General features: G+C 31.2%; 4 protein-coding genes and 1 non-coding gene across 5 annotated transcripts; 4 read left to right on the top strand and 1 right to left on the bottom strand.

Moving 5' to 3' along the window:
- Positions 1-6595: 6595 nt before the first annotated feature.
- On the top strand, positions 6596-7392 carry LOC110650891 (auxin-responsive protein SAUR76-like). The gene has a single exon (XM_021806036.2). It carries the CDS (start codon positions 6673-6675, stop codon positions 7009-7011), a length of 339 nt encoding a protein of 112 aa, XP_021661728.2. The 5' UTR covers positions 6596-6672; the 3' UTR covers positions 7012-7392.
- Positions 7393-15351: 7959 nt separating this feature from the next.
- Positions 15352-17026, top strand: LOC110650892 (putative pectinesterase 63). The gene is made up of 4 exons (XM_021806037.2): positions 15352-15955; positions 16058-16264; positions 16375-16613; positions 16721-17026. Exons 1-4 carry the CDS (start codon positions 15440-15442, stop codon positions 16878-16880), a joined length of 1122 nt encoding a protein of 373 aa, XP_021661729.2. The 5' UTR covers positions 15352-15439; the 3' UTR covers positions 16881-17026.
- A 345-nt stretch (positions 17027-17371) lies between these two features.
- Positions 17372-17444, top strand: TRNAA-UGC (transfer RNA alanine (anticodon UGC)). The gene has a single exon. It is a non-coding gene; the product is annotated as a tRNA-Ala (tRNA).
- A 946-nt stretch (positions 17445-18390) lies between these two features.
- On the bottom strand, positions 18391-20987 carry LOC110650890 (uncharacterized). The gene is made up of 2 exons (XM_021806035.2): positions 20571-20987; positions 18391-18845 (listed from the first exon to the last, which is right to left on the bottom strand). Exons 1-2 carry the CDS (start codon positions 20717-20719, stop codon positions 18710-18712), a joined length of 285 nt encoding a protein of 94 aa, XP_021661727.2. The 5' UTR covers positions 20720-20987; the 3' UTR covers positions 18391-18709.
- A 2229-nt stretch (positions 20988-23216) lies between these two features.
- LOC110650889 (uncharacterized) lies at positions 23217-24535 on the top strand. The gene has a single exon (XM_021806034.2). The coding sequence runs from the start codon at positions 23805-23807 to the stop codon at positions 24414-24416; it is 612 nt and encodes a 203-aa protein (XP_021661726.2). The 5' UTR covers positions 23217-23804; the 3' UTR covers positions 24417-24535.

Here is a 24535-nt window from a genome sequence, read left to right as displayed (position 1 = left end):
TTGTTACAAGGATCCAATTGTAAGGGGCAAAGATCTAGTCATCAGAACTTCAGCGAATGTGCATTTACTAAGCAATAAGATTCTACAGCACAATTTTAAACTATGATTCATATATTTCTCATGTGCACATTGGATGTGGGTTATCCATGGATTTCAGGGTTTAAATTGTGTAGTAATTTAGTATAATCATTCTCATCATTATATTGTCCTGTTTCAGTGTAAGTTTATCAGCTTGGGCCTTACTGTTGGAGCCATTGCTGCTGTTCTCCCTCAAAAGGACCTTGTAGTTTCTATCCTCTTCCGTCTTTCCCTCAACCATAACCAGGTGCTTTTCTGCTTGCATTATGGGTTATCAGATTTGCAATTTTTCTTTTTACCTCGCTTCCTGGCTTGCATGAGTGGTGATGGGAGGATGACTAATCTATTTAGATTAAAAAAGGGCATGCACTGGTAATTTTGCTACTTTGAAGATGAGCAGTTTATGTTGGTTAACTATGTCTGTTCATTCCAGGATGTGCACTTACTGAATTTCTATCTACATAATTTTCGATGTCATTTGGTGGAATGGATCATAATATGATCCAATTGTTAGAGTGTAGATCATTTGCGAGGCTTAATATCCAATCATATTAGCCAAGCTACACAACCCAGGCTGACTGAAAATATTAAGCTATTGTACACTAATAATGCAGGTATTTTTGGTAAAGTCCAACTTCTTATGATGCCAACCACACCATATGCTCGTACACTGCATTTGGAGGGTGAGCTATATTGCACATGCTGCACAAACTTGACTAAAAAGAGATATAAGGCTGTGGATCTACGAAGAGAAGTGTGAAATTTCATTATAAAAGCTGTTTTAAACATCAAATTATGATAATGGAATTGGAATTGTGGAAGTGTTAAATTGACTTGTTGCTGGCATGCAAGTGTGTAATTGACTGCTGTATGGACTTCTGGATTTGAAGTTCAGCATACAAAAATGGAATATATATTACATAGCTAATATATGTGTCATGCATGTCATATACATCTTAGATTTTAAGTTAGTTGATATTTTTCCTACACGATAGCAAAATTGTTTTGTTAAAATCTCAAAGGCTCAAATGTGTTTTCCTAATAGTTTTGCTAATAATCTCAAAGACTCAACATGATATTATTTATAGGAATTGTGGCTATCGGGGAATTTGCATGTGCACCATCATTTAGAGTTTTGCCTAATGAAATTCTAGGAGGTCACAATTTAATACTTTAGATCATGATGAGAAGAATAACAATGCAGAATATAATTTTGATGATGATTTAGATGAAATGATGAATGTAGATTTTAAATCAAAAGGTTCATGCAGTCAAGCAATAGGTGGAAATGTAAGTTTGGAAAATACGGAAAATGATATTGGTTAACATAATATGAGAAAACAAAAGGGGAAAAGTTCTTTAATGACCTTACAACAAAGAAAAAAGAAAGATAATAAAGAAAAAATTTTTTGAAATGCTATACAAATAACTGATACAGTTAAAGAGCTTAAAAAACTATAAAAGAAAGCATAAAATCCAAGATTGCGGTTATGTGTAGTCTTTTAGAAGATCGACCTAGTTGTTCCATTGAAAAAATTATAAAAGATATATTATCTTTGCCACTTATGATGGAAGTGGAAGGTAGTGAGATTTTTTTTTGGCACAATGTTATTTGAACAAAAGTTAAAAAAGAGAGATGTTTAATACATTCCAAAATGCAAAAACAAGATGGAAATGGTTGCAATATCATTTCTTGTTATGGAGTGATGGTGTATGGAAGCCCGCTGCTCAGTAAATATCATTACTTTGCTATTTTTCTTATTATACATTATCAAAATTTGTTCAATTAGACTTTAATCTATGAAAATAATAAATTTTGGTTATTCTTTTTTCTTAATATATATTCCACTAATATTAGATGACTCATATTAATTACTCTAATTATAATTAATTAATAATATATTTATTAATAAAAATATACATTAAATATAGACAGATTAAAACTAAAAATTAACTAATTTTAAAAAGAAAGTGAATTATAATCTGCAACATCATCCGAGTAATTTTACTTGTATTATCTAAAATTGAGAAATTTCCGGAATTAAAAATTAATAGTAAAGTTTACATTTTACAATGTAGAATAAATCACTTTCATACTTCCTAATTTCAATCCTTCAGCCATAAAATTTTAGGTAATGGGAGAAATTTGAACTCCCGGTCTCTCTCTAAACTCTCCAAACCTTTGGCGTGCGTGTAGAGTCACCACTGGGCGAAACTTTTGATGGTTTATCAGGGATAGACTCAAACTCCATAAATTCTCCTCCTCCATGATCTAACTCTTATGTGCATTTTTGTGTGAATTGTGGAGCCCGAGTCATTGTCATGGTCTTTAGTGGTTATGTATGGACAAATATTACATAAGTACTTGGGTGAACAGAGCATGAGCAGTTTGCATTATTACATAAGGGACAGACAATTGATTCTTTGTTGGAAATCAAAAGGAAGTGAAGAACCTGATTATTCTATTAGTCTCATTTTCACACATTTTATTGGACAACTTCCATGCTACTTATAAAAAGTGATATGGTGCATGGCATTTTAACTCCTACTCCATTATTAATTTCATGATATGGGTCAGGGTCTCATTATATTCTCGTGTGCTTCTTTTGAATATCACCATACATTGATTCGACTTTATATATGATTTAGACCATTATAGATAAAACTCCATTGTTCTGCACTCAAGTGATAGGCCGTATGTTTCTTAGGCTATGCCCTGCATGATTGATTTGATCACAATCTTAGATAAACATAAAACTATACAACATTAATCTAATTAAATTTCTTTGGTTTGAACTAAGTTTCATTGATTTCTCTTGAAATTAGAGCGCCGCCTGACACAATTGACACTTAGCAGATGACACTAAACCTTGATAATGCTAATTAACAGATCTAGACCTAATTTGTTTTAATTAAGCACATGATGATCCTCAAAATTGATTAATTTTGGACCCATAAGAGGCAACAGAAAAGAAAGGGGAAAAAAGGACACATTTCTAATGGTCTTGTCTAATATTATTATGTCTGTCGCACAGAGACATCAATAGTCCATTCTTTGATTTAAATTTTCCTAATTTCACAAAGCAAATAAATCCTGATCCTGTTGATTCTGCCTCAGGTTACATATCCTGCAAATGATAGGATTATGTTTCAAGTGGAGAATCAAATTGCATTACCATCCAAAACAATCTTCTGTTCATTGATTTCGACAAAGCCTGACATCAATTCATTAAGGTCTCACAATTTTTTTCAAGATTTTCTAAATATTGTTTAATAAGGACATGCATGAAGGAATCTTAAAGCTTTTCTCTCTCAGCCACACAATGTGCTTTAATTTGTTTGATCCCTGGATGATTACTTTGCAAAGAGGTAAGATACATTGAAGCTGCTATATAATTAAACATATCCATAAAGATTGTCATTAAAATATAGTCACATAAAATAGCTTATCCTCAAATTAGCTAACCATTTTTGAAATCATATAAAATGACAAAATTATGTTTTGGGTTTTTTTATATGGAATGATATATACCTCTTCCAAGTAATCATAAATGAACATTTAGGCCTAATGATCATGATAAGAATTCCCTATAATTTGGTCTATCAAATACAAAAGAATATAAGATAATTTGAACTAAGTGAAGCACATAAATATAACATAATTTAAATTTCACATCTTATGCAGTTGTTTTGCATGAATTTAATAGAATTTTAAGGTATTGTTTTCTTACCATATTTAGCTGAAACTCTTACTTTCAGAAAGGCTTTTTTTTTATTGAAAAATAACAATATTGGTAATGTTGATATTGAAATGGATGTTAAAATTGTGGTGGATGTTATTCATTCTATTTAGGATGAATGGTATGAATTTAGATAGATTATTTGTGATTGTAAACGACTTTTATTTCAAGGGTCTAATTGGACCTTGATTAGGATTTAGTGACAAGATAATGTAGTAGCTCACTATAATAGTTACATTTCATGCTAGTCTTATTTCTTAATTTGAATTTTCGAGCTCTTTATGTAATATTATTTTGTATAATGTTATTTCAAATTTTTTTTATTTAACATTTTTTTTATAAATGACAAATTATATTAATAAAATAAAATAAAGGAAAAAACCACTATCTGAGGAGACTTAGACCAGTAGATCTCCCTTAATTTTCATTCAATATTATAGATTATAAGTTGAGTGTATTGAGAAAGCCTGTTAACTTGAGTTTAGTTTGAACTAGTACGTTAAATTTTCTTAAATTTTATTACCTTAAAAATCTTGAAGGTAGGGAGAAAAAAAAAAGGATTATATTTATATATATAGAGAGAGAGTAAATATATAAAAGTCCAAGAAATGTGATTTAAAAACTCGACATATTTATAATACATGGAGTTTTAGAATTTCTTGCACTTAGAAAATGAACTACACGAGACCACATGGGGAGGTATGGGTGATTTTGAGAGGTTAGGTTACTATGTTTGAGGTGGCTTACATATTATGGACCATGTGTTGCTCACATGGCTTTGTATTCACCTCCCACCTTCTCTGTGTCAACATTTTCCAAGTAATGCCAAATTATATTACTAAACTATACCTCATTTGATCATCTAAACGACAGTTACTCAGGAAAGTTTAGCTGGCTATATACTCTGCCTCCTTATTGATGAATGCTCATTTATTTAAAGAACCTCCTGAAAGCATTGTTCTCTGGCTATTTCATGCTTTTGTAGGATAGCATATCCACTCTGGTATGATTGCTAGCGTTTTTTTTTTTCTTGTCTCTTTCCCTATTGTACCAAAGAAGAGTTTAGATTTGATAAGACAAAATTGTAAAACCAAAAATAACAATGTATTTCAGGACTACAAAAATGTGCCTCCCATTACTCAAATGATGTTGAAGAATGTCAGCCCTTTAATTAGACTCAATCATGATTTGGATTGAAGTAAAACATAGTAATTATGGAAATTGTAATAGATCATGCCCGGTATTCTTTTCGTTATTATGGAAATTGGAATTCCTGTTAGAGATCTTCACCCACTCGAGACTACTCAAATTGGCAATCAGAGAAGGACCTCTCAAATCGGATGCTCCATTGTCCATTTAGATCCATGCGCAAGCATCTCAAGGTCACTTTATTTTAGACCATATCATAATGTAATATAATTGTCATTAAATCTATTTTTATATATTTGATTGTAAAATAAAAATTATACAAGTAATATAATAAAATAATGATTTTTAATTTAATTTAATTTATTTATGAGTGACAATGACTAGCTAGCAGGTGATGGTGGAAGTGACTAAATGGCGGTGTTGATGGTGGTAGAGTGGTGATAATAAGTGGGTGGTGAGAATATCGGTAGTAGTGGTGGTCATCAAATAGTAATAGTAATGATGGCTTGATGGCAATTGCAGCAATGAGATGAGTGATAGTAGAGATGGATGTGGTGGCGGTGACAACAATGGTTGTGGTAGCTATTGGATGGTGGTGACAATGGTTGTGGGTGAGTACTGACTGTGGAAGTAGTCGCTGTTGGGTGATGATAATGATATTGGTGGTGACAATGAAAGAAATAAGTCAAATGATATCAGAGCTATCTATTATACCTCCAAATGCAATAATATGATGTAGGTGACGATGATAAAATTGTAGTGTGCGTCCAAGATTAGATTAAGCTGGCATAAAGTCAGTACGTGTGAGCATTGAGACTATGAAGCATATAGTAGATTCTTATAATTTTAATTATAAAATAATTTATGTCCCACATAAAAATATGAAATTTTAGTGTGGGATATATGTGAGTTTAGGTTTTGCAACCTCAATGGCTAGTTTTTAAAATTACAATTCAATTCAAAATTGAAATCAAATTGAAAACAAGCTAGTCGACTCGAAATAAAAATCGATTAAAATTAACTTTAAAATCAAATTCAAATTAGACCTAAATTAATTGGTTGGATTTAATTTTTGATAAAAAAATTATTTTTAAAAATATTTTTACGGCTAAATTTAATCAAAATCAGAATCAATTAATAACTAAAGTAGAACTAAATTTTAAATAGAAGGAAATCCTGCAATCCAATTCTAATCCTCTAAAAGTTTATATTAAAACCATCTGTTCTAATATCTGATGAACACCATAATCCTACATTACATATCTATTCAATTTAAAATATTTAAAATAAATATCAGAAAATATTTGGGGTGAAACAACAAATACCGTAGGAAAGCTCAGCTAACCAGTTGTTTTTTTGTTTTTTTTCAAGAAGACAGCTAACTAGTTGTTGACTTGTTTGTTTCGGCCAAATTCTACTGCAGCCGAGGAGAGAGAGAGAGAGAGAGAGAGAGAGAGAGAGAGAGAGAGAGAGAGAGAGAGAGAGAGGGGTAAAACTCGAACGCGGACCCACACCCTACGTGGGGGCCCAGTCCTCATGAAACGCCTCGTCGAGACAAAATTACCATACAACCCCTGATGTTCGGCTTTATAAAGGAAGCTTCCTTTCCGTTTCTCAGCCCCAAAACACCCTCAACTCATTCAACAGCAATAGCCCATTCTTGTTTGTCCAAGTATTTTCTTTTTCCCCCATAAAACCCAAGAAAATGGCCAAAGGTGGCAAGCTCACCAAGCTGAAGTCAGTCCTCAAGAAACTCAACTCATTCAATAAGCAAAGCCGCTCCATAGCCGCCACCGTGGACTCCTCCTCCTCCACCGGAGATCTCCACCCGGTGTACGTGGGGAAGTCTCGCAGACGCTACCTGGTAAGCTCGGACGTGATCGACCACCCGCTGTTTCGCGAGCTTGCAGAGAGGTCGAGTGAGTCGGATAGTATCAGCATTGCATGTGAAGTGGTTTTGTTCGAACACTTGCTATGGATGTTGGAGAACGCTGATCCACAGCCCGAGTCTCTGGACGAGCTGGTTCAGTTCTATGCTTGCTGATAATTAATGATGAGGATTATTAATTATCTGAATTTCCATCAATATATCGTCTAGTAGATGATAACTGGAGATGGGAATAACTCTGCGGCCATAGTTATTCTTAAAGCTCATCCACAATATTAATTAATTAACTACGGGTATATACATATATAAATAGAGAGTTGTAAATTGATGTGATAAAAATCATTATGATAAAAGAGATTTCAGAGAGAGAGAGAGGGAACCATTGTTTGTGATGAAGATTTTTAATTATTTTGAAGCAGCTGGTAATCTTTGAAAGAGGGGAGTGACTGGTGAGGGTGGTCTCTGTACTTGAATTTTTATTTTCTTGATCTTTTTCATTTGTATAATGGTTTAATTATTCCTCTCGTATTCACAAAATCGTTTGTCATAGCTCTTACTTCATTTTGCTTTTCCCTGGAATTTGTATGTTTTTTCATGGATCCTTTATATATATATTAGGGTTAAAAAAGTACCTTTGTTAAATAATTTTAATTTTTAATAAAAATAGTTTAAAATATCCGCATTGTTATTTTAATTAGAATTAATTTTTGTAATTAAAATATATTAAATTTATTTTTTAATAAATTTTAATTAATATTTTTTAAAAGAACTTCAATAATAATAATAATAATAATAAACGTAAATAAAAGGAAAATAATAGAAAGAAGAGAAATGTGTTACTCTGGAGGGATGAAATGAAGTTAGGAGAGAGAGCATTATGCCTTTCTTTGAAGTATCATTGCGTTTTCATTTCAGCATTTGACAGCAAACAAACACAAGTGCGGATGCAGAAATGGATAGAGAGAGGAATCAACATTTAAATATTAATTTATCATATGTAACTTATTTAAAAAAATAGTATTTTTTATATGTGACGAAAATTATTTATAAGTAAATTTGCAATATTTTTTTAACAAATTTTCTTTTAATATGTAACAGCAAGTAATTAAAGAGAAATTTAATATCATTTAATTCTGAACGATACACTCTTTTTTTTTTTTGAATCTAAATTAATTGCATTAAAAATAAATAATTCTATTATATGATTATTAATTAAGCATATTGTTCATGAAATTGAGAGTCAAACACAGAATTAAAAATGTAACTTTGTAATGATACAAACTAAATTTAGGTTTTAAAAGTTTAAATTTGTATAGAAATATTTTTAAATTAATTATAGTTTTAAATTAACAATTTCTAATTATAATAATAAATAATAACTAAAAATTTTAACTTTATAGGAATCAAATAAATAAATACAAATTTTTATGTCACAAAAAATTAGATTTTTTAACTTGAATATTTAATTATTTTCATAAATTGGTGGTAAAATTAATTTTAACTATTAAATTTGATTAAATTATCATTCTGAAATTGAGAGAAATATTTTTAGACACTAATAAAATTAATTATTAAAATTAAAATTTTAATAATTTAAATATAAAAATTATTAAAAACTTTTTTTTTCTAAAGGAGCAGCTTAACATATAATTTAAATAGAAAAAAAAAATGGAGACCCGGCCCTCACCATGCACCAGGCTCACCCTTGCATATGCAAATATAATTATTATTTAAAAAAAATTATAAGGTGATTATAAATTTTAGGATATATATATATATACTATTAAATTAACAATAAATTATTTTTATCATTAGTATTTTTCTATCTCTAATAAAAAAAATTATCATTCAATGTAAAATATTTTACATAGATAGAATAACTGTTTATAATATAACTTCTCGTATTGTATGACATCATATTTTGCTTTCCTCTCATTTTTTAGACGATTTAAATAATCAAGTTTAGTTTCTTTAATTATTATTACTAGCAAGGTATTTGCCTTCTTAATCATATAAGATAACAAAATATTAAAAAATATGTGAATGGAATATAATAATCAATATTAGTTATTGCCTACTCACTCATCATTTCCACTTCATCCCAATTATACAAATGAGGAAAAAAAAATCCCTTTAAAATATATTTTCCTTTCGTCCAAACAAAGTGTCAAAGTTTATTTAATGATTGCATATGTTTAAGTCATGTGTTGGCGTAATTAAAAAACATAAGTTAGAAAATTTTTAAGTCTTAGTTCTATTGAAATGGGACGTCATCAATCATGAAAAAGTTGCTTTCCTAGCTGGATCTATTGAAAATTCTTCATAACTATGATTAAGACATGGCCTTTCCAGTTAAATTCTTCATTAATAATTTGTTTAAAATTAATTAATTAATAATAATTCAACAACTACTTATAAAGGTATTGACAATTTTTCCTTTATCTCTTTTTGTTTAAGAAAGCTTAATCTAGTGAAACACATACTTAATTATAATTATAAACAATAATTGCTTTATTCATTAGATATGATGAGGTAGCAGTTATTTAAGGTGTAGAAAATAATTTATTATTTGGTACGTTGATTTAAGTTGTGAAATATTGCTTTGGCTTTTGTTTACAACAATTAATTGATTTAACTTAAAATTTTATAACGCTGTAAATGAATGGGGAGAAAATGAATCGGTTAATTTTACCCTAAAAATTAATTCAATGAGAGAGCGTTTACTCAAATCTTATATATAATATAAATATTTTATTTCAAATTAATATGAGATAACATATCATTATCATGTTTAGATATGAACATCTGAAATATAAAGTCTGCAAGTAATCATATTTGCAGGTAGTTCAACATTGAAATAGGTAGACTCTGATATTATATAGAGAAAATATACCTAATTCATTTCACTTTAAAAATTAATTCAAGAGAAAGAGTTTTAAAAAAATGAACTGTCCTAACTCACCTTCAAAAACTAACTCAAGGTGGAGAAGTGTTTAATGTCATATAAGGGATACATTACACCTATCCTAAATCAAAATGGGATCTTAACATACTCTTCCCTCATGTATAGGATCGAACACTTGAAATATAAAATATTTATAAGAGGTTCAAATATTAGTTGGAGAGATTATGATACTATATTAAAAAAAATAGGTCAAATCTGACTTACTCTCATAAGTTAACTAAAAAAGAAAAAAGTATTCAATACCATATAATAAGCACATTATACCTATTTTAAACTAATGTAAAATTTTAATAAAAAGATTTACCAAAATTATATATATATATATATATATATATATATAAATTTATTACGAATTTTATTTATTTATTTTAACTTGTGTGAAATTTTTAAATTTGGAAATAGCGTAAAAAAAGCCAAACTAGCTGACAAAGCGCTCCAAATGTGCCACGTACTATGAAAAAAGGAACAAAGTTATTATATAATAATAATATTATAATGGAAAACATGAAGAAAAGAAGAGAAGAGCAAAACAATCCTTGTCCGCATCGAACAAGACAAGCACTTTTTGCGGGTTTTTTTTCGTGGAAGAAACAGTGGCATTTTCGTCTTTCAAGAAGGGTAAACCAAACCAGTCAGCTAAAGACCACAAAGAGACAACATCCCACGTGGGGAGTGGGGCGTGAATATCTGATTTTGGATCGATTCATGCATGTTACTTTCGGAATTTTAGTCCCTGGAAATTTCCAGTTTTCTATATTCTTCATCATTATGGTTTTGGACATCCATCATACATGCATGGAACAGGATTCGATATGGAGTTATGTTCCAGTATATCTGAGTTCAGAATTCGGACAACAATCTAATCCTTAATTATCGAGATTAATTTCATTTATAATACCTCAATTTAGTTATTTTTATCAATAATTTTTTTTTTATTTTAATTTATATTATAAAATTTTTTTAATTTTATTTTAAATATTATTAAAATTTTTATAATTTATTATTTTTAAATTAATTTATGACTAAATTTTATTTATCATCTCTCAAATTTCTCAATTTTAACTTATCTAGTAAAAATTTTTAAATTTTAATTTAATATATTAATTTTAATACAAAATGTAATAAATAATAATTAAAATTAAATATATTATTAGGCTAATTTAATAAATAAAAACAAAAATTATATACAATATTAACCTATATAAAAAAATTAAAGCATTCATACTTTTAAATATTTTCAAAATAAAGTAAAATCATTATATGTTATTAATTCCTTCCTTACATTAAAACAAACAAAAAAATTAAGATAAATTAAACATACATCTTTTATATATTAACCTAAATTCGAATTATATGTAAAAATAATAATTTATATGATAAATAAATTAATTAATTAATTATAAATATTTATAAAAATATTAAACTACTTCTAAAAGTATGATTTTATTTTAAAAAAATAAAGATTTAAAATTTTAAATGGACTATAAAGTGAGGAATGACTATGATAAATCTGTTTAAGTTGAGGGATAATGAGTGAAATTTAATTATAAGTTAATCTAAAAACCTGTAATAGTATGTTACAGGAATTTTAGCAATACTTAAATTGAAGTTTAGAGATTTTTATAATATAAATTAAAGTTAAGGATGATACTGATACAACTACCTAAGTTGAGGGACTACGAGTGAAATTAACCCTAATTATTATAATGATATAGGTAATTTTTATAACCTGTACTTGAATTTTATCTCATGTTTTACTTCTATTCTTAACTTTAATTTATTACTAAAAAATTCATCAACTTTAATTTTGTTTCAAAAAAACATTTCTAACCTGCTATGCTATAGCAGGTTTTTAGGTTAAAAAAAATATATATTACCTTTTTAATTTATTTCTTCTCGCACCCAAAAAAATACTGACAGCTTCAACCATCATATGAACTTATCACGAAATTACCAATACTGTAACAATAATATGCTTCTTGAAAATGAGGAGAATTTACTCTACATCGAAAAGTGCTGAAATTATATTTATAAATGTCACACTATAACTTAAAGAGATTTTTTAATATGAAAACCTGCTATTACAGGTTAAAAGGTATTTTTATAAAATAAAATTAAAATTTAAAAATTTTTTAATAATAAATTAAAGTTAAAAAATAAAAATGAAAATATGAGATAAAATTCATGGACAGACTGTAAAAATTACCTAATAATTGATATATGTAATAATTGGCCAAGACAAAGTGTTAGTTCTTCCTTAATTTGTTATTATATTTTCCTCAATGAGTGTAATATATGAGAATTTATATATGCAACAGCTATTACATATAAAGTAATTTATATGGAATGACAACTCAATAGTAAGTGAACATATGTAAATTTTAATAAGTGAATATGTATACATGAGTGAATCTTAAAAATTTATAATTATTTTATAATTTTTTTCAAATAATCATATTTATATTTTGTCTTTCCATATTAAATATTGACATGAAATTATAGTGACATAATATAAAAATTTTCATAATATATATAAAAAATAATTTATCATAAATTTAAGATATAATATAACTTTCACTTATTTTTCATATATGAGCTGTACTTATATGGGTTTACCTATTACATTGTGTTTTGTGTTCACAGTCTAAACAAGATATATATATATATATATATAAGGCTTTATCTTTTTAAATAGATGGATGGATTTCAACCGTCATATACATATAATTATGTGGTTCTATTAATTCTTGGGATTCAGTCTTTTGCCATTAACTTTTTTTTATATAAAAAATAATGTTATTGTACTATTATTATGTGTAGGATGAGCACTAAATACAAATTCGATGAATGCACCAACGATTAAAGAGAAAGTTTTAAAGAGTATCCTTAATTAGCTCTAGTTAGAAAGCGACTCTTATAATTAAATCAAATAATTGGAATTTTAATAATTCACTAAAAGTGGATTATTTATATATATTTGGTTGATGATCGATCTATTGTATCGTAAGAAATATATCTTAAATAGGATATTTAATCCTTTTTAGATATTATCTCTTTTTAAATTGTTGGGTTCACATTAGATAACAAATCCTTATATCTAGGGTTGAGCGCTATTCAGTTTAAATCGAATAAATCAAATTGAGCCATCTTAATTCGATAATTTAGTTTAGTTTTTAAGATAATTCGGTTTGGTTTAGTTTTACAATTTAAGAATTTCGATTATTTCAGTTCGGTTTGATTTTGGAGAGAAAATCGATTAGACCAAACTGAACTTATTTACTTTATTAATTTTTAAATTAATTTATTTTTATAAGAAATTTATGAATTATAGGTAATTTTATATATATAAATTGTTTAATTTATTGATTAATGATTATTAAGTTTAAATTAAGATCAAAATCAGATCAAATAACTTAAAATCAAGTCTAAATTAAAAAATAATCAAAACTCAAAAATCAAACGTTTCATTTGATTTTTCATTCATTTCGGTTCGGTTTGATTTTTTAAATATAATAATTTGATTTTGATGATTCAGTTTGATTTGATTCAATTTGAACTAAATGCTCAGCCTTACTTATAATACGAGAGGGTATCTAAGGAAAATTGCCCGAGCAAAACAAACAAGGGTGGTGACAACACTAGCTCAACATATAAGGGCGAAACCCTGAGTGCACAATATTTCATAGTATTATAATGCTGAATGTAGCCAGAAAAACTTCAGACTTATGTTTATTATACTTTGATGCTTATTAAGAAGGTCTTCCTGATCATAGGAATCGACAGAAGTGTTGATGCTCTGGGATGATGTGGGACTGAGTTGTGTGATTATCCATAATGCTTGTGATGAGGTCCATGCACTAATTGATGACAACGTGATATATTTTCGCGGCAAATACAAATTAGACAAATGCATCTTCAACCAAAGAGAAAGCCTTAAAGGGGATTCCTAACTCATGCCAGGAAGCCATTTTGATGATTAAGTTAGAAAACCATGATTCTGGAAAGAGATAATTCACCAGACATGTCTTGTTGATAGCCTAATTATAGTATAAAATATATATTTTAAATTTATATATATAATAGGTGGATCCCTCTCTTGGGTTTATAATGAATTAGTTCTAGACAAAAATTTCTCATTTAACACTTACAAGCGGCCATTAATGCAAGTGAGTAGCAAGGCGAATATATACAGGCAAGTGAGAGTGGAATTAATTGATTGCTCTACCAAAACAAACATTGAAATCATGGATATCTTTCATCATCGTGAGAAACGTTATTACGGAGGAAACGCACGCGTTTATAGGAGCTATATATATATACAAAGCAAATTCTACACTACACCACACCAGTAGCAAATTTTTGATCTCTCATGGCCTTCTCAGCTGGCCTCCACCCTTCTTCCTTATTCTTTTCTTGCAAGACACCCTATGAAACTGACACTCTTTTGTCTTTTTAATGCCTTGGTTTAATTTGGTCATTTAAGTCTTGGATTCACAATATCACATTGAACAGACAGTGCATGCAAGGCATATTTCCATATGATATAGTACTTATAATGCTGCGTCTAGCTAGCTTGTTTTATTGAAGCATGCAATGAATAATATCTTTGAATAATGGAACGCAAGTACGTGTATGCAAATTGATGATCATAAAAGCTCTTTTGCATCATAGCCGCAATAATAAATATTTGAAATGGTTGGAGGATGATTTTAGATCCATCTATTGTATCTCTAGAGGTGTGGAAAGAAATCGCGAAATTAATCAACTTAATTAATTCAATTCAAATCGAAATTAATGGTTTTATATATTGAAATATTTATTGTAATTTGAAAATAATTATAAACTAAATTTTTTGTTTAAATTTTGGGTTAACATAGTAAAAGTTCAAAAAGCTAAATTAGATTTAATAGTTGAATTATAAAAGCTAAAAAAGTGTTAAAAAAAGTAAAAATTATCTAAGTCGAATCGAACCCGCTTAATATAAAAACTAAACATATATGATTTTGTAATTTAATTTTTTAATTTCAATTTAAATGCTATCAAAACCGATTTTATAGTTTGATAAAATGCAATAAACCCGCCAAATAGACCAATGCAGCTCTAATCCTATCCTACCCCAAAAGGGTACGATGCTGAGTTGCAGCTGCCATTAATTAATTATTAGAAAGGAAAAAGATGAAAACTTGGCCTTAGTTAGGACCAGTTAGGACCATGGAACTGTATTGCTACTATACACATGTAGCCCAATATTACCCAATCCGATTCTGTTTGATCTAATTTCATTCATCAATAATTCTGTTTTCTCCGATTCTGGTGGCCAATGGACAATTATGCTAAGTAGGCCGCAAAGATGTTACTTGCAGACCCTAAAATTGGTCCATTAACTGCAAAAACTGTTCCTCCCAGCTTGGAAGCACGCTAGACGTGAAACCATAAGACTTAGGTTTATTAATTGTACGCTACACAAGCGAACAACAACTAGATTTTAAACATAACGTACCCACTTCTTCTCTCAGCCCTCGTTAATTAAATTCTTCGCAGTGCAGCATAACCCACCACTTCTTTGTATAAATCTTGAACAAGGAAAGAAAATAAGTTAATTCATTTTTTTAGCTAGAAATGAAACAATTCTATTCTCTCGCCTCAATTTTAATCGCATTACTCCATCTCCAACTCCTCCCCACAGCAGTTTCCAACTCAAAACAGGTACCTACAGATTTCTCAAAAGTCGGATCATGGGTTGTCAACAACATCAAAGGCTATAACCAGAGAAAATCCGATGCCTCCAAAGGAATTCCACATATTGCTGTGGACAAGCGCTTGGCCTTTGCCGAAGACTGCGTTAGGGTGATCACGGTTGCAAAGCATGCTTTCGCCGATTTTCAAACAATTACTGATGCCATTCATAGCATTCCGGTAGACAACAAGCAAAGAACCATCATTTGGATTAATGGTGGAGAGTATTGGGAGAAAATCACGATTAACAGCTCCAAGCCGTTTATTACGTTTTATGGGGATCCAGGGGATATGCCCAAGATTGTGTTTAACGGGACGGCGTCGCAGTATGGCACGGTCTACAGCGCCACCGTGGCCGTAGAGAGCAATTACTTTATGGCCGTGAATGTGGCGTTTGTGGTGGGTTTCCTTGTTTTCTCTTATAGTTGTTACGGGTGGTTATATTTCTATAGCAATAAATAACCCAACATGGTCTTTTATTTTGTGGGTTCTTGTAATTAGAATGCAGCTCCAATGCCAGATGTGAATAGAACAGGAGCACAGGCGGTGGCCATGAGAATATCAGGAGATAAAGCAGCATTTCACAACTGCCAATTCGTGGGGTTTCAAGACACCTTGTGCGATGACAGGGGCAGGCATTTATTCCAGGACTGCTACGTTCGTGGCACTGTGGATTTCATCTTTGGAAATGGAAAATCGCTCTACCTGGTAATTTTTCTACTAGAATTATTCTCAACTCTCAATGTATTACGTAACTAGCTAGGGCTTTTTAATTTCCAGTAAGAGTTAATAGTAGAGAATATGGATGGTTGATACAGAACACAACCATCGAATCGGTTGCTGAAGGCACAGGGGTGATCACAGCTCAAGCCAGAAAAAACGTAACTGAAGACAGTGGATTCACATTTATATACTGCAACATTACAGGGATCGGCAACAACACTTACCTTGGCCGTGCATGGAAGGAGAGGCCTAGGGTGGTGTTCGCTTACACGTACATGGGCAGCCTCATTAACGATGCAGGATGGTCCATTGGCAAACACCCTGAATCCAATGAGTATATATATATATGCTTCCACACATCCTTCAATTTAATTTAGAGTATATTCAAATAGAGAATCCTTATTAATTTGATGGGTTAATTATTTGTTGATTTGATATTAGGACTGCGTACTATGGAGAGTACAAGTGCAGGGGACCAGGTGCTAGCTCCTCCGGCCGAGTCAAGTATGCAAAAATGTTATCAGATGAAGAAGCAAAACCCTTCTTGAGCATGACTTATATCAATGGAAACAAGTGGCTTATTCCACCTCCAAAGTTTTAGTTACTGGGTCGATTCATATTACGCAACACAATCAAAGATAATATGATCTTCACAAGAACTAGTTGCCAAAATCAGTGTTGCCGCCATACTCTTAACTCGTTGTAAGAGGCCCAATCCCTATATTAACTGAGGAGATGTTCTATTTTTTTCCTCTCTACCAGCTGACATCTGCCCTTATGTGCAGGAGAAAATAAGTAATTTCCCATTTACGGGAGTTCATTCAAATATAAAGAATGTACATTAATAACAAGAAATTGAAGGAAAGAAATTGGGCATGTTGAAGAAATTGTGAACAAGAAGAAGAATAATTATTTAGAAAAAAAGGGAGAAAGAAAGAATAAATTCATGTGTGTTATTGAAGCTTATCAACCAAAGTATTTAACTCTGAACCTTGGCATTGGGACACGGGCACTAACTGGCCACCAAAAAATGAAAATATTGCATATAAAAGCTGCTAGTTAGAATTTTGTAAGGAGGTATGAAAAAGAAATGGGGATGTAGCTCAAACGGTAGAGCGCTCGCTTTGCATGCGAGAGGTACGGGGTTCGATACCCCGCATCTCCATTTTTGCTTGCAGTGGAAAGGGCCTGCAAAATAAACACATTATACGTCTGTTTGAATGTTACTGTAGAATGTGGAATACTGCAACAAATTAGAAGACCCAACTGACAAGGAGAATGACATGTTGGATTTGGCCTTTGGGCTCACCTAGTTTGATTTTTCTTTTGTGGATTTCACAGTTCTCGATCAGGTTGTCAGGTGATTGCAAAACCTGAACTTAATGGAATTTGCTTAGCTATTCCGTCAGCCCGGCCACACGAAAATTTGCTGTTGATGGGTATGTTTATGGGAAAACACTCTCTCAACTTCACAGTTCATTTAAAAAATGCGACTTGAAACTTGACTAGAGAAATGATGCTGTTTAATTTATCTATTGATATTTACATAATAAATAAAAATATTATTCAATTCATATTCTAATCTACCAATAGCAACTCTTAACATCTCAACTAGCACGATAATGCCTATGTACTAAATACGCAAACACTTTAATCAAACATGCAACTACTTAAAATCTTAAATATTTATAAACTCATATCGGTTTATAATTTTTATAAGTTAAATCAAACACTTTCTACATCATACTTTTTAAAAAATAATTTTTCATTAATTAATTAACTAATGTGCGCATGTTCATGAACAATCCCAATTCATATTAATTACCTCTTAAGTGAATCAATCACCTCAGCTATTTGATTGTTTATGAGCCCAAGCAAAGCTTCTGCTGATAAGGTCATTTATATTATTTATAGAAATGAGCTATCCATACTCCATAGGGGTTACCATGGTAGCTATTGATATTGAACTATTTCTAACTCCCAAGGAGAAGCCACCAGAGCTGCATACGATTGGTCATTTCAAGATATCCTTATTCGAATCTCATAAAGTGCAGTGTATGGAAATCAAAATATTTCAGGAATACAATCAACAATTCAATACACACAGAGGATTTTGAGTGGAATTTTTTTCTAGGTGCTAGGAATGTAATTTAGCAGAGAGAAATATATATGTTAACAATCCAATAGAAGTTCATCCGTTTATCAATAAAAGCAAAAATTAACGGGTATCACCTATCAGTGAATGAGCTTATAGAAGTTTCTAAACCAAGAATCATGTCATTGGCATGAGATATAGATAAGAGACAACACATATCTAGCAATTTCGCAACCCAATTCTCATATATTAAGCTATGAAGTAGGAAGTCTTCAAATTGCAATATTCAAAGACAGCGGCAATTCCATTACATGGGAAATGAAAGATGTTTAGCATCAGTCATCTTTCAATCTCTTGAGAAGCTTAGAAGCCCACCTCCGAACACGTCTCTTCAACGTGCAGCCAACAACAACTCCAGCAACAAAGAAAATCGAACAAAGCTTTGAACAGGTCCACAGTGAAACCATTTGTCTGCAATTGGGCAAATTAGCAATAATGATCAATGAAGGAAAACATAGGAAAAGAGAATCAAAAGGATGAGGAAATAAATAGGCAATTACAATTCAATTTGCAATGAAACATTCACAGCCAATCAACAAGACTTTGCAGGGCTCTGAATGAGATGATCTCATGGGGCTTAAAAGTTAAAATTGAGACTATGCTTATATAACAGTTCCAGAAATTATCAGAAATTTAATCAGCAAACTTATTTGGTTTCAAACATTGCAAATTTAACATTGTAGGAATCAAACAGCTAATAAATTTTTTGAACCTACCCATTCAGGTTGTCGTTTAGGAAAAGGCACCATGGCCAACGCTTTATATCAGACACACACAACTCAACTCAACTCAACTAAGCATTTATCCTAAAAATTTGAGGTCGGCTATATGGATTCGCTTTTTCCACTCTGAACGATTTTGGATTAAATCCTCATAAATGTGTAATACTTCTAAGTCGTATTGTACTACTCTCCTCCAAGTCAATTTAGGTCTACCTCTTTTTTTCTTTTTATCCTCTAACCTATGACCAAACCACCTTAATCTCCCTTCTCTCAACTTATCTTCAATTGGCACCACTCCTACCTTTTCTCTAATACTTTCATTACGGACTTTATCTAGTCTAGTATGGCCACTCATCCACCTTAACATTCTCATCTCTGCAACTCTTAACTTAGATGCATACGACTCTTTCAGTGCCCAACACTCACTACCATATAACATAGCCGGTCGTATGGCTGTACGGTAAAATTTTCCTTTTAATTTATTAGGAATCTTACGATCACATAAAACTCCCGTGGCACGTCTCCACTTCAACCGTCCGGCTTTAATCCTATGACTAACATCCTCCTCACATCCCCCATCTACTTGAATGACTGAGCCTAGATATTTAAAGTGATTACTTTAGAACAGTACCACTCCATTCAAACTAACTCCTTCCCTATCACCAGTTTGGCCTTCACTGAACTTGCAATACATGTATTATGTCTTCATTCTACTTAACTTAAAACTCTTTAACTCTAGAGTACTTCTCCAAAGTTCTAACTTCCTATTGACTCCTTCTCGTGTCTCATCTATCAGAACAATATCATCCGCAAACATCATGCACCAAGGAATATATGTTTCGTCAGTTCATCTAAAATTAATGTAAAAAGGTAAGGGCTTATAGCTTATGGCTGATATATCAGGCACACAACCAATTTGAAAAGTACTGTTTTCAAGAACAATTTGGTTGCTTTGCTTGCATTAAAAATGAGGAAAATCACAGACCCATGCATCTTATATCAAAAAACTTATCAAATGATACTTACATAACCACTTTGAGAAGTACTATTTTCAAGAACAGTTTGGTTACTTTGCTTACATTGAAAATGAGGAAAATCACAAACCATGCACCTTATATCAAGAAAATATCAAATGATAACTCTTCCAGTTGTCGAAATTTAAGACAAAACATGAGCTGAAACCTTGCAAATTTCCAATGACTAAATGAGCAATGCATTAATTTTACTTGACTACCAAATTCCAAACATAGCATTTGCATTACTCAATCCTGCAATACTACCAGTCTGTACCACACACATCTAAAACAATCACTGGTTAAAACCCAGCATACAAATCAAGAATTACCACAAAGAGTTCATCAATTTAAAGGGAAAATAGAAAATTTCAAGTGGATTTAATGGAAATTGGAAGTACCTGGGAGGCCTAGTCATCAAAGCCCGAGATTGATCAGAAGAAGATAAAGCAGTAGTTACTCCTCCTTTTCCACTGAAACTGTATGGAGTCTCGGACGAGGAATCCCCTGACTTTGAAATGTTACGGAAAAATTTCTTTACTTCCTCCATTTGCTTCAAATTTTAGAATTAATCGCAGAACGATAAAAAGAAAAATAAACAAACAAGAACGCTCAAATCATGTAACTATTCAAGGAAGAGGCGAGATGGATTTCTGAGGGCTTTAGGGTTTAGGGTTTTGTGATTCAGAAATGTTCGTAGCAGTCAGTTAGGCGCACACATTTGCTATTGGCCCCCGATTAAATTTAAGTTGCAGACTAGTCCCTGAGGATTCTGAAATATCGTATTGATTACAATTTCATTTTTTTTAGGAAAAAATTATTTGGGAAAAAGGAAACAGGCCTACGCCACAAAAAAGGAAGACAACAATAGAATCTGAATAAGACACCCAGCCTTCAGTATACAAGGCCAGTTTAGCCCAACACATTTACCCTGGTGGGCCAATAATGGATTCCAATAATCACAGCCAAGAATTGCATGAGGAGCTTCTCATAGTCTCATGAGGGCTAAATGCTTCAGTGGCAAGTTCTTCTTCCAGGGGCAACTCCCCATATTTCTTTGCAGATTTTCATCACTGTGGTTGAAGCTATAAGTCGAGATAAAAATACCTTTTATAGAACTTGGTTGTCCTCTTCATATATAGCTTCAATCTTCTTGGAAACGTGCTCAAGCTTTTGTTTTGGGCGCTTAAATTTATTGGCAACAATTCTTGCCAATGCCAACCACATGGTACGCTCTACGCATGCAGCTCTACAGTGTAAAAAGTTTGAAACACTTTCTATGTGTTGAATGATCAAGTGTAGATTGTCAACCAAACCATTAGTTCCGATCCGGTTCGATCAAGGGGAGAGACCAGCCTTCGCCCTAAGACTATTCCATTTTGATTTGACTGAATTAGTTGCGGTCCAATTAGGACTGAAATCTGTCTAAGTCGACCTTGATAGAAACCAATTTTAAATCGGATCAAAAGTGGTCAATTTGGTTTTGGATCAAAATCAAACCAATAGCCATGATTAATTAATGACACCATCCGACCACATTCACTATATTAAATAAATTATTCCACACAAAATGATCGTTTTGCTTCGTCAGATTGCCCAATTGAAAGACACAAGTTGCATATGCCAGACTGTAAAATTATTTCGTGAAGCGTCACGGGGACCCGAGTCTTCTTCCCCACAAATAGAAAGTGAATGACTTTTTCTAATTTACGGGAAAAATATTTTTTTTTAAATATTTATTGTAAATAAATTATTATCCAATGATAAAAGGTCTTATTGTATAATTGAAGTAATAAATTAAATATATTAATTTTATATTTAAAAGATGTTATCTCATATTAGAATGATATATTTAAGTTATTTATATGATTGGGGTAAACTTCTTTTTCTTGAACTAACTTTTAAGGTGTAGTTAGACGGTCTATTTTTTTTATATAGTATCAGAATTTACTTTACTTTAATATTTAGCCACTCACAAATGTATTTATCAGTAAATTTTAAATATTCATTGCTGACTGTGAGAGAGTGTATTGTCCTACATTAGTTTGAGATGAGATATATATAAAAATTGAGTAAGCCTCCTATTTTTTAGTTAATTTTTATGATAAATTTAGATCCGATTTATTTATTTTATATTGAGAGAGACTAGTTAAAACTTGTAATTGGATATTTTATTATTGAAGATGGTGAAAGATAACATTTTTATTGATGTAACTCTATATTATTATGAGGTGAACATATTAATTTTGGCATTGCTAATGTTTGCTTTATTTATTTAAAATTCACATGGCTTCACGTGCCCAACAATTTGTTTTATTAGTCTTTTAATTTTAATTTTTTTATTATATTTAATATTTAATTTAGTTTTTAAAATAAAAATATTTATAATTTTTACGTTTTGCAATACACAATAATTTTTTTATCAACTTTTTAATTTTAATTTTTTTATAATATTTAGTATTTAATTTAATCTTTAAATTTTTATTATACTTTAATTTATAAATACTTTTACTAATCAAAATAATCTCTTGATTTTTTTTTATTATCGATAATATAAGAATTAAAGTCCTTTTTTTAGACTTTTAATACATTAGAAAAAAATTTGACCAATTACGTAACTTTATTTTTTACAAAATAAATTTTATTTTTTTATATCTATTATTAGATGATTTGATAGTAACTATAGAAGACGCTGCAAGTAACTATAAATAATAATAAATGATCAAATAAATAATATTATCGGCCATTACCAATTTTTTATATATTTAAAATATTTTTAAAAGGGGATACCAAATTGTACTACAAATAACTAAGATCAAATAAATTTACTATTAAGATTATTTTTGAGAAAAGAGGAGGAAAATAGAGAAAGGGTATTTGGTATTATAATTAAGAAAAATATTTTTAAAATTTTAATTACTAAAATTAATTTAAAGTGAAACTTGATATATTTTTATTATAAAATATTAAAACATTAAAATGATTAAAATTGTTGTTTAAAATAATTTAATAAAATTTAAAATAATATTATGTCTCCATGAAATAATAAATAAAAAATTGAGGGTAGATGTGAATCACACGCCACCGAACAGCGTATCTTTTGATGTATCATACGAGATACAAACACAGGTCCATAGACCCTAATACACCTCAACCACACATTTACAACATGTAATAACAAAAAAGATTAAAAATTAAGAAAGTGAACGTGACGTAATAAGATTCGTCACAGTCCGTCTACCTTTTAACACGTGTTCGTAGCGTCACCTCACAGTCACGTTTCTCTACACTCTACTTCACTTCTCTATTCTATTCTGCCCTTTCCCTTTCTCTTTCTCTATGTGAACTCATCGTGATCAGCATCCAAACGCACTCATCTCCTTACACGTGTACTTTTAACAGAAAAAAATAGCGGGTGCAGGATTTGGTATATATTTTGGATCTACCTCCACAATAAGCATCTTGGTTCTCGATTCTCAGCATCTCTTATCAGATCCCATAACCCAGTTGCCTCATCTGACGGCTCACCTTCCATCTCAATTTCCCTTATATACCCATTATGTCTCCTCCATTTTTCATCCACACAACCTGAATGCAACACTGCAACCATTCCGTAACACCCATCAAAAACAACCATGAACGTCTTGGATTCTCCTATTGAAGCTTTGGCTTTTGATTATGTAAGCTTTGGGATCTTTGCTGTTGTCAATAATCTATGGACGTGGGTCGCTCTTGTCATGGCAGCTGTCAGCTTCTGGAGGATCAGAAACGCCGGTGCCGTTGCACTTTCCGGCAAATCGGAGACACTTTCTTCAGCTACTTGTATTGACGGGCTCCGGAACGTGAATGATTCTAAGCAGGTTCTCGAAACATCGGTACCCGAGCCAGCTACTCAGGCACTGCCACCACAAACGCCATCATCTTCAGGCCCAGCTCCAACTGCATCGGTTTTTGAAGATGACGGAGTTACCAGAGGGACGAAGTTTGTAATGTATTACGAAAATGAAAGAGAAAGTGACGGGAACGAAGACGACGAGTTAACGGTGGTTGGAGATCAGTGGGGATATGGAAGTGGAAGTGATGATTGCTATGGTGGTGGGTTGGGAGAGTGGTGGGAGAGAGTGATAAGGATGAGAAAGGGGGATATGGGATGGTACATGTACCAGGATTTGACGGCGATAAACGGCAACGTCGTTAGATTATGGGATGGAAAAAAGAAGCAATCGTCAAGCTGCGGTGTATGGTAAATTGGTAATGGTAGCCGTTGGTGATAATAGAAGCTTATTATGAAATGTAAATATATTAATTTTGAGTTGCAGAAATGTTGTACACCAAAACAATTGCTTAATGTTGCATTTTTGCCTAA

This window comes from Hevea brasiliensis, chromosome 4 (assembly GCF_030052815.1).
Source record: "Hevea brasiliensis isolate MT/VB/25A 57/8 chromosome 4, ASM3005281v1, whole genome shotgun sequence".
NCBI lineage: Eukaryota > Viridiplantae > Streptophyta > Magnoliopsida > Malpighiales > Euphorbiaceae > Hevea > Hevea brasiliensis.
Note: the sequence above shows the minus strand (reverse complement) of the source record. Positions and strands in the feature narration are given on the sequence as shown.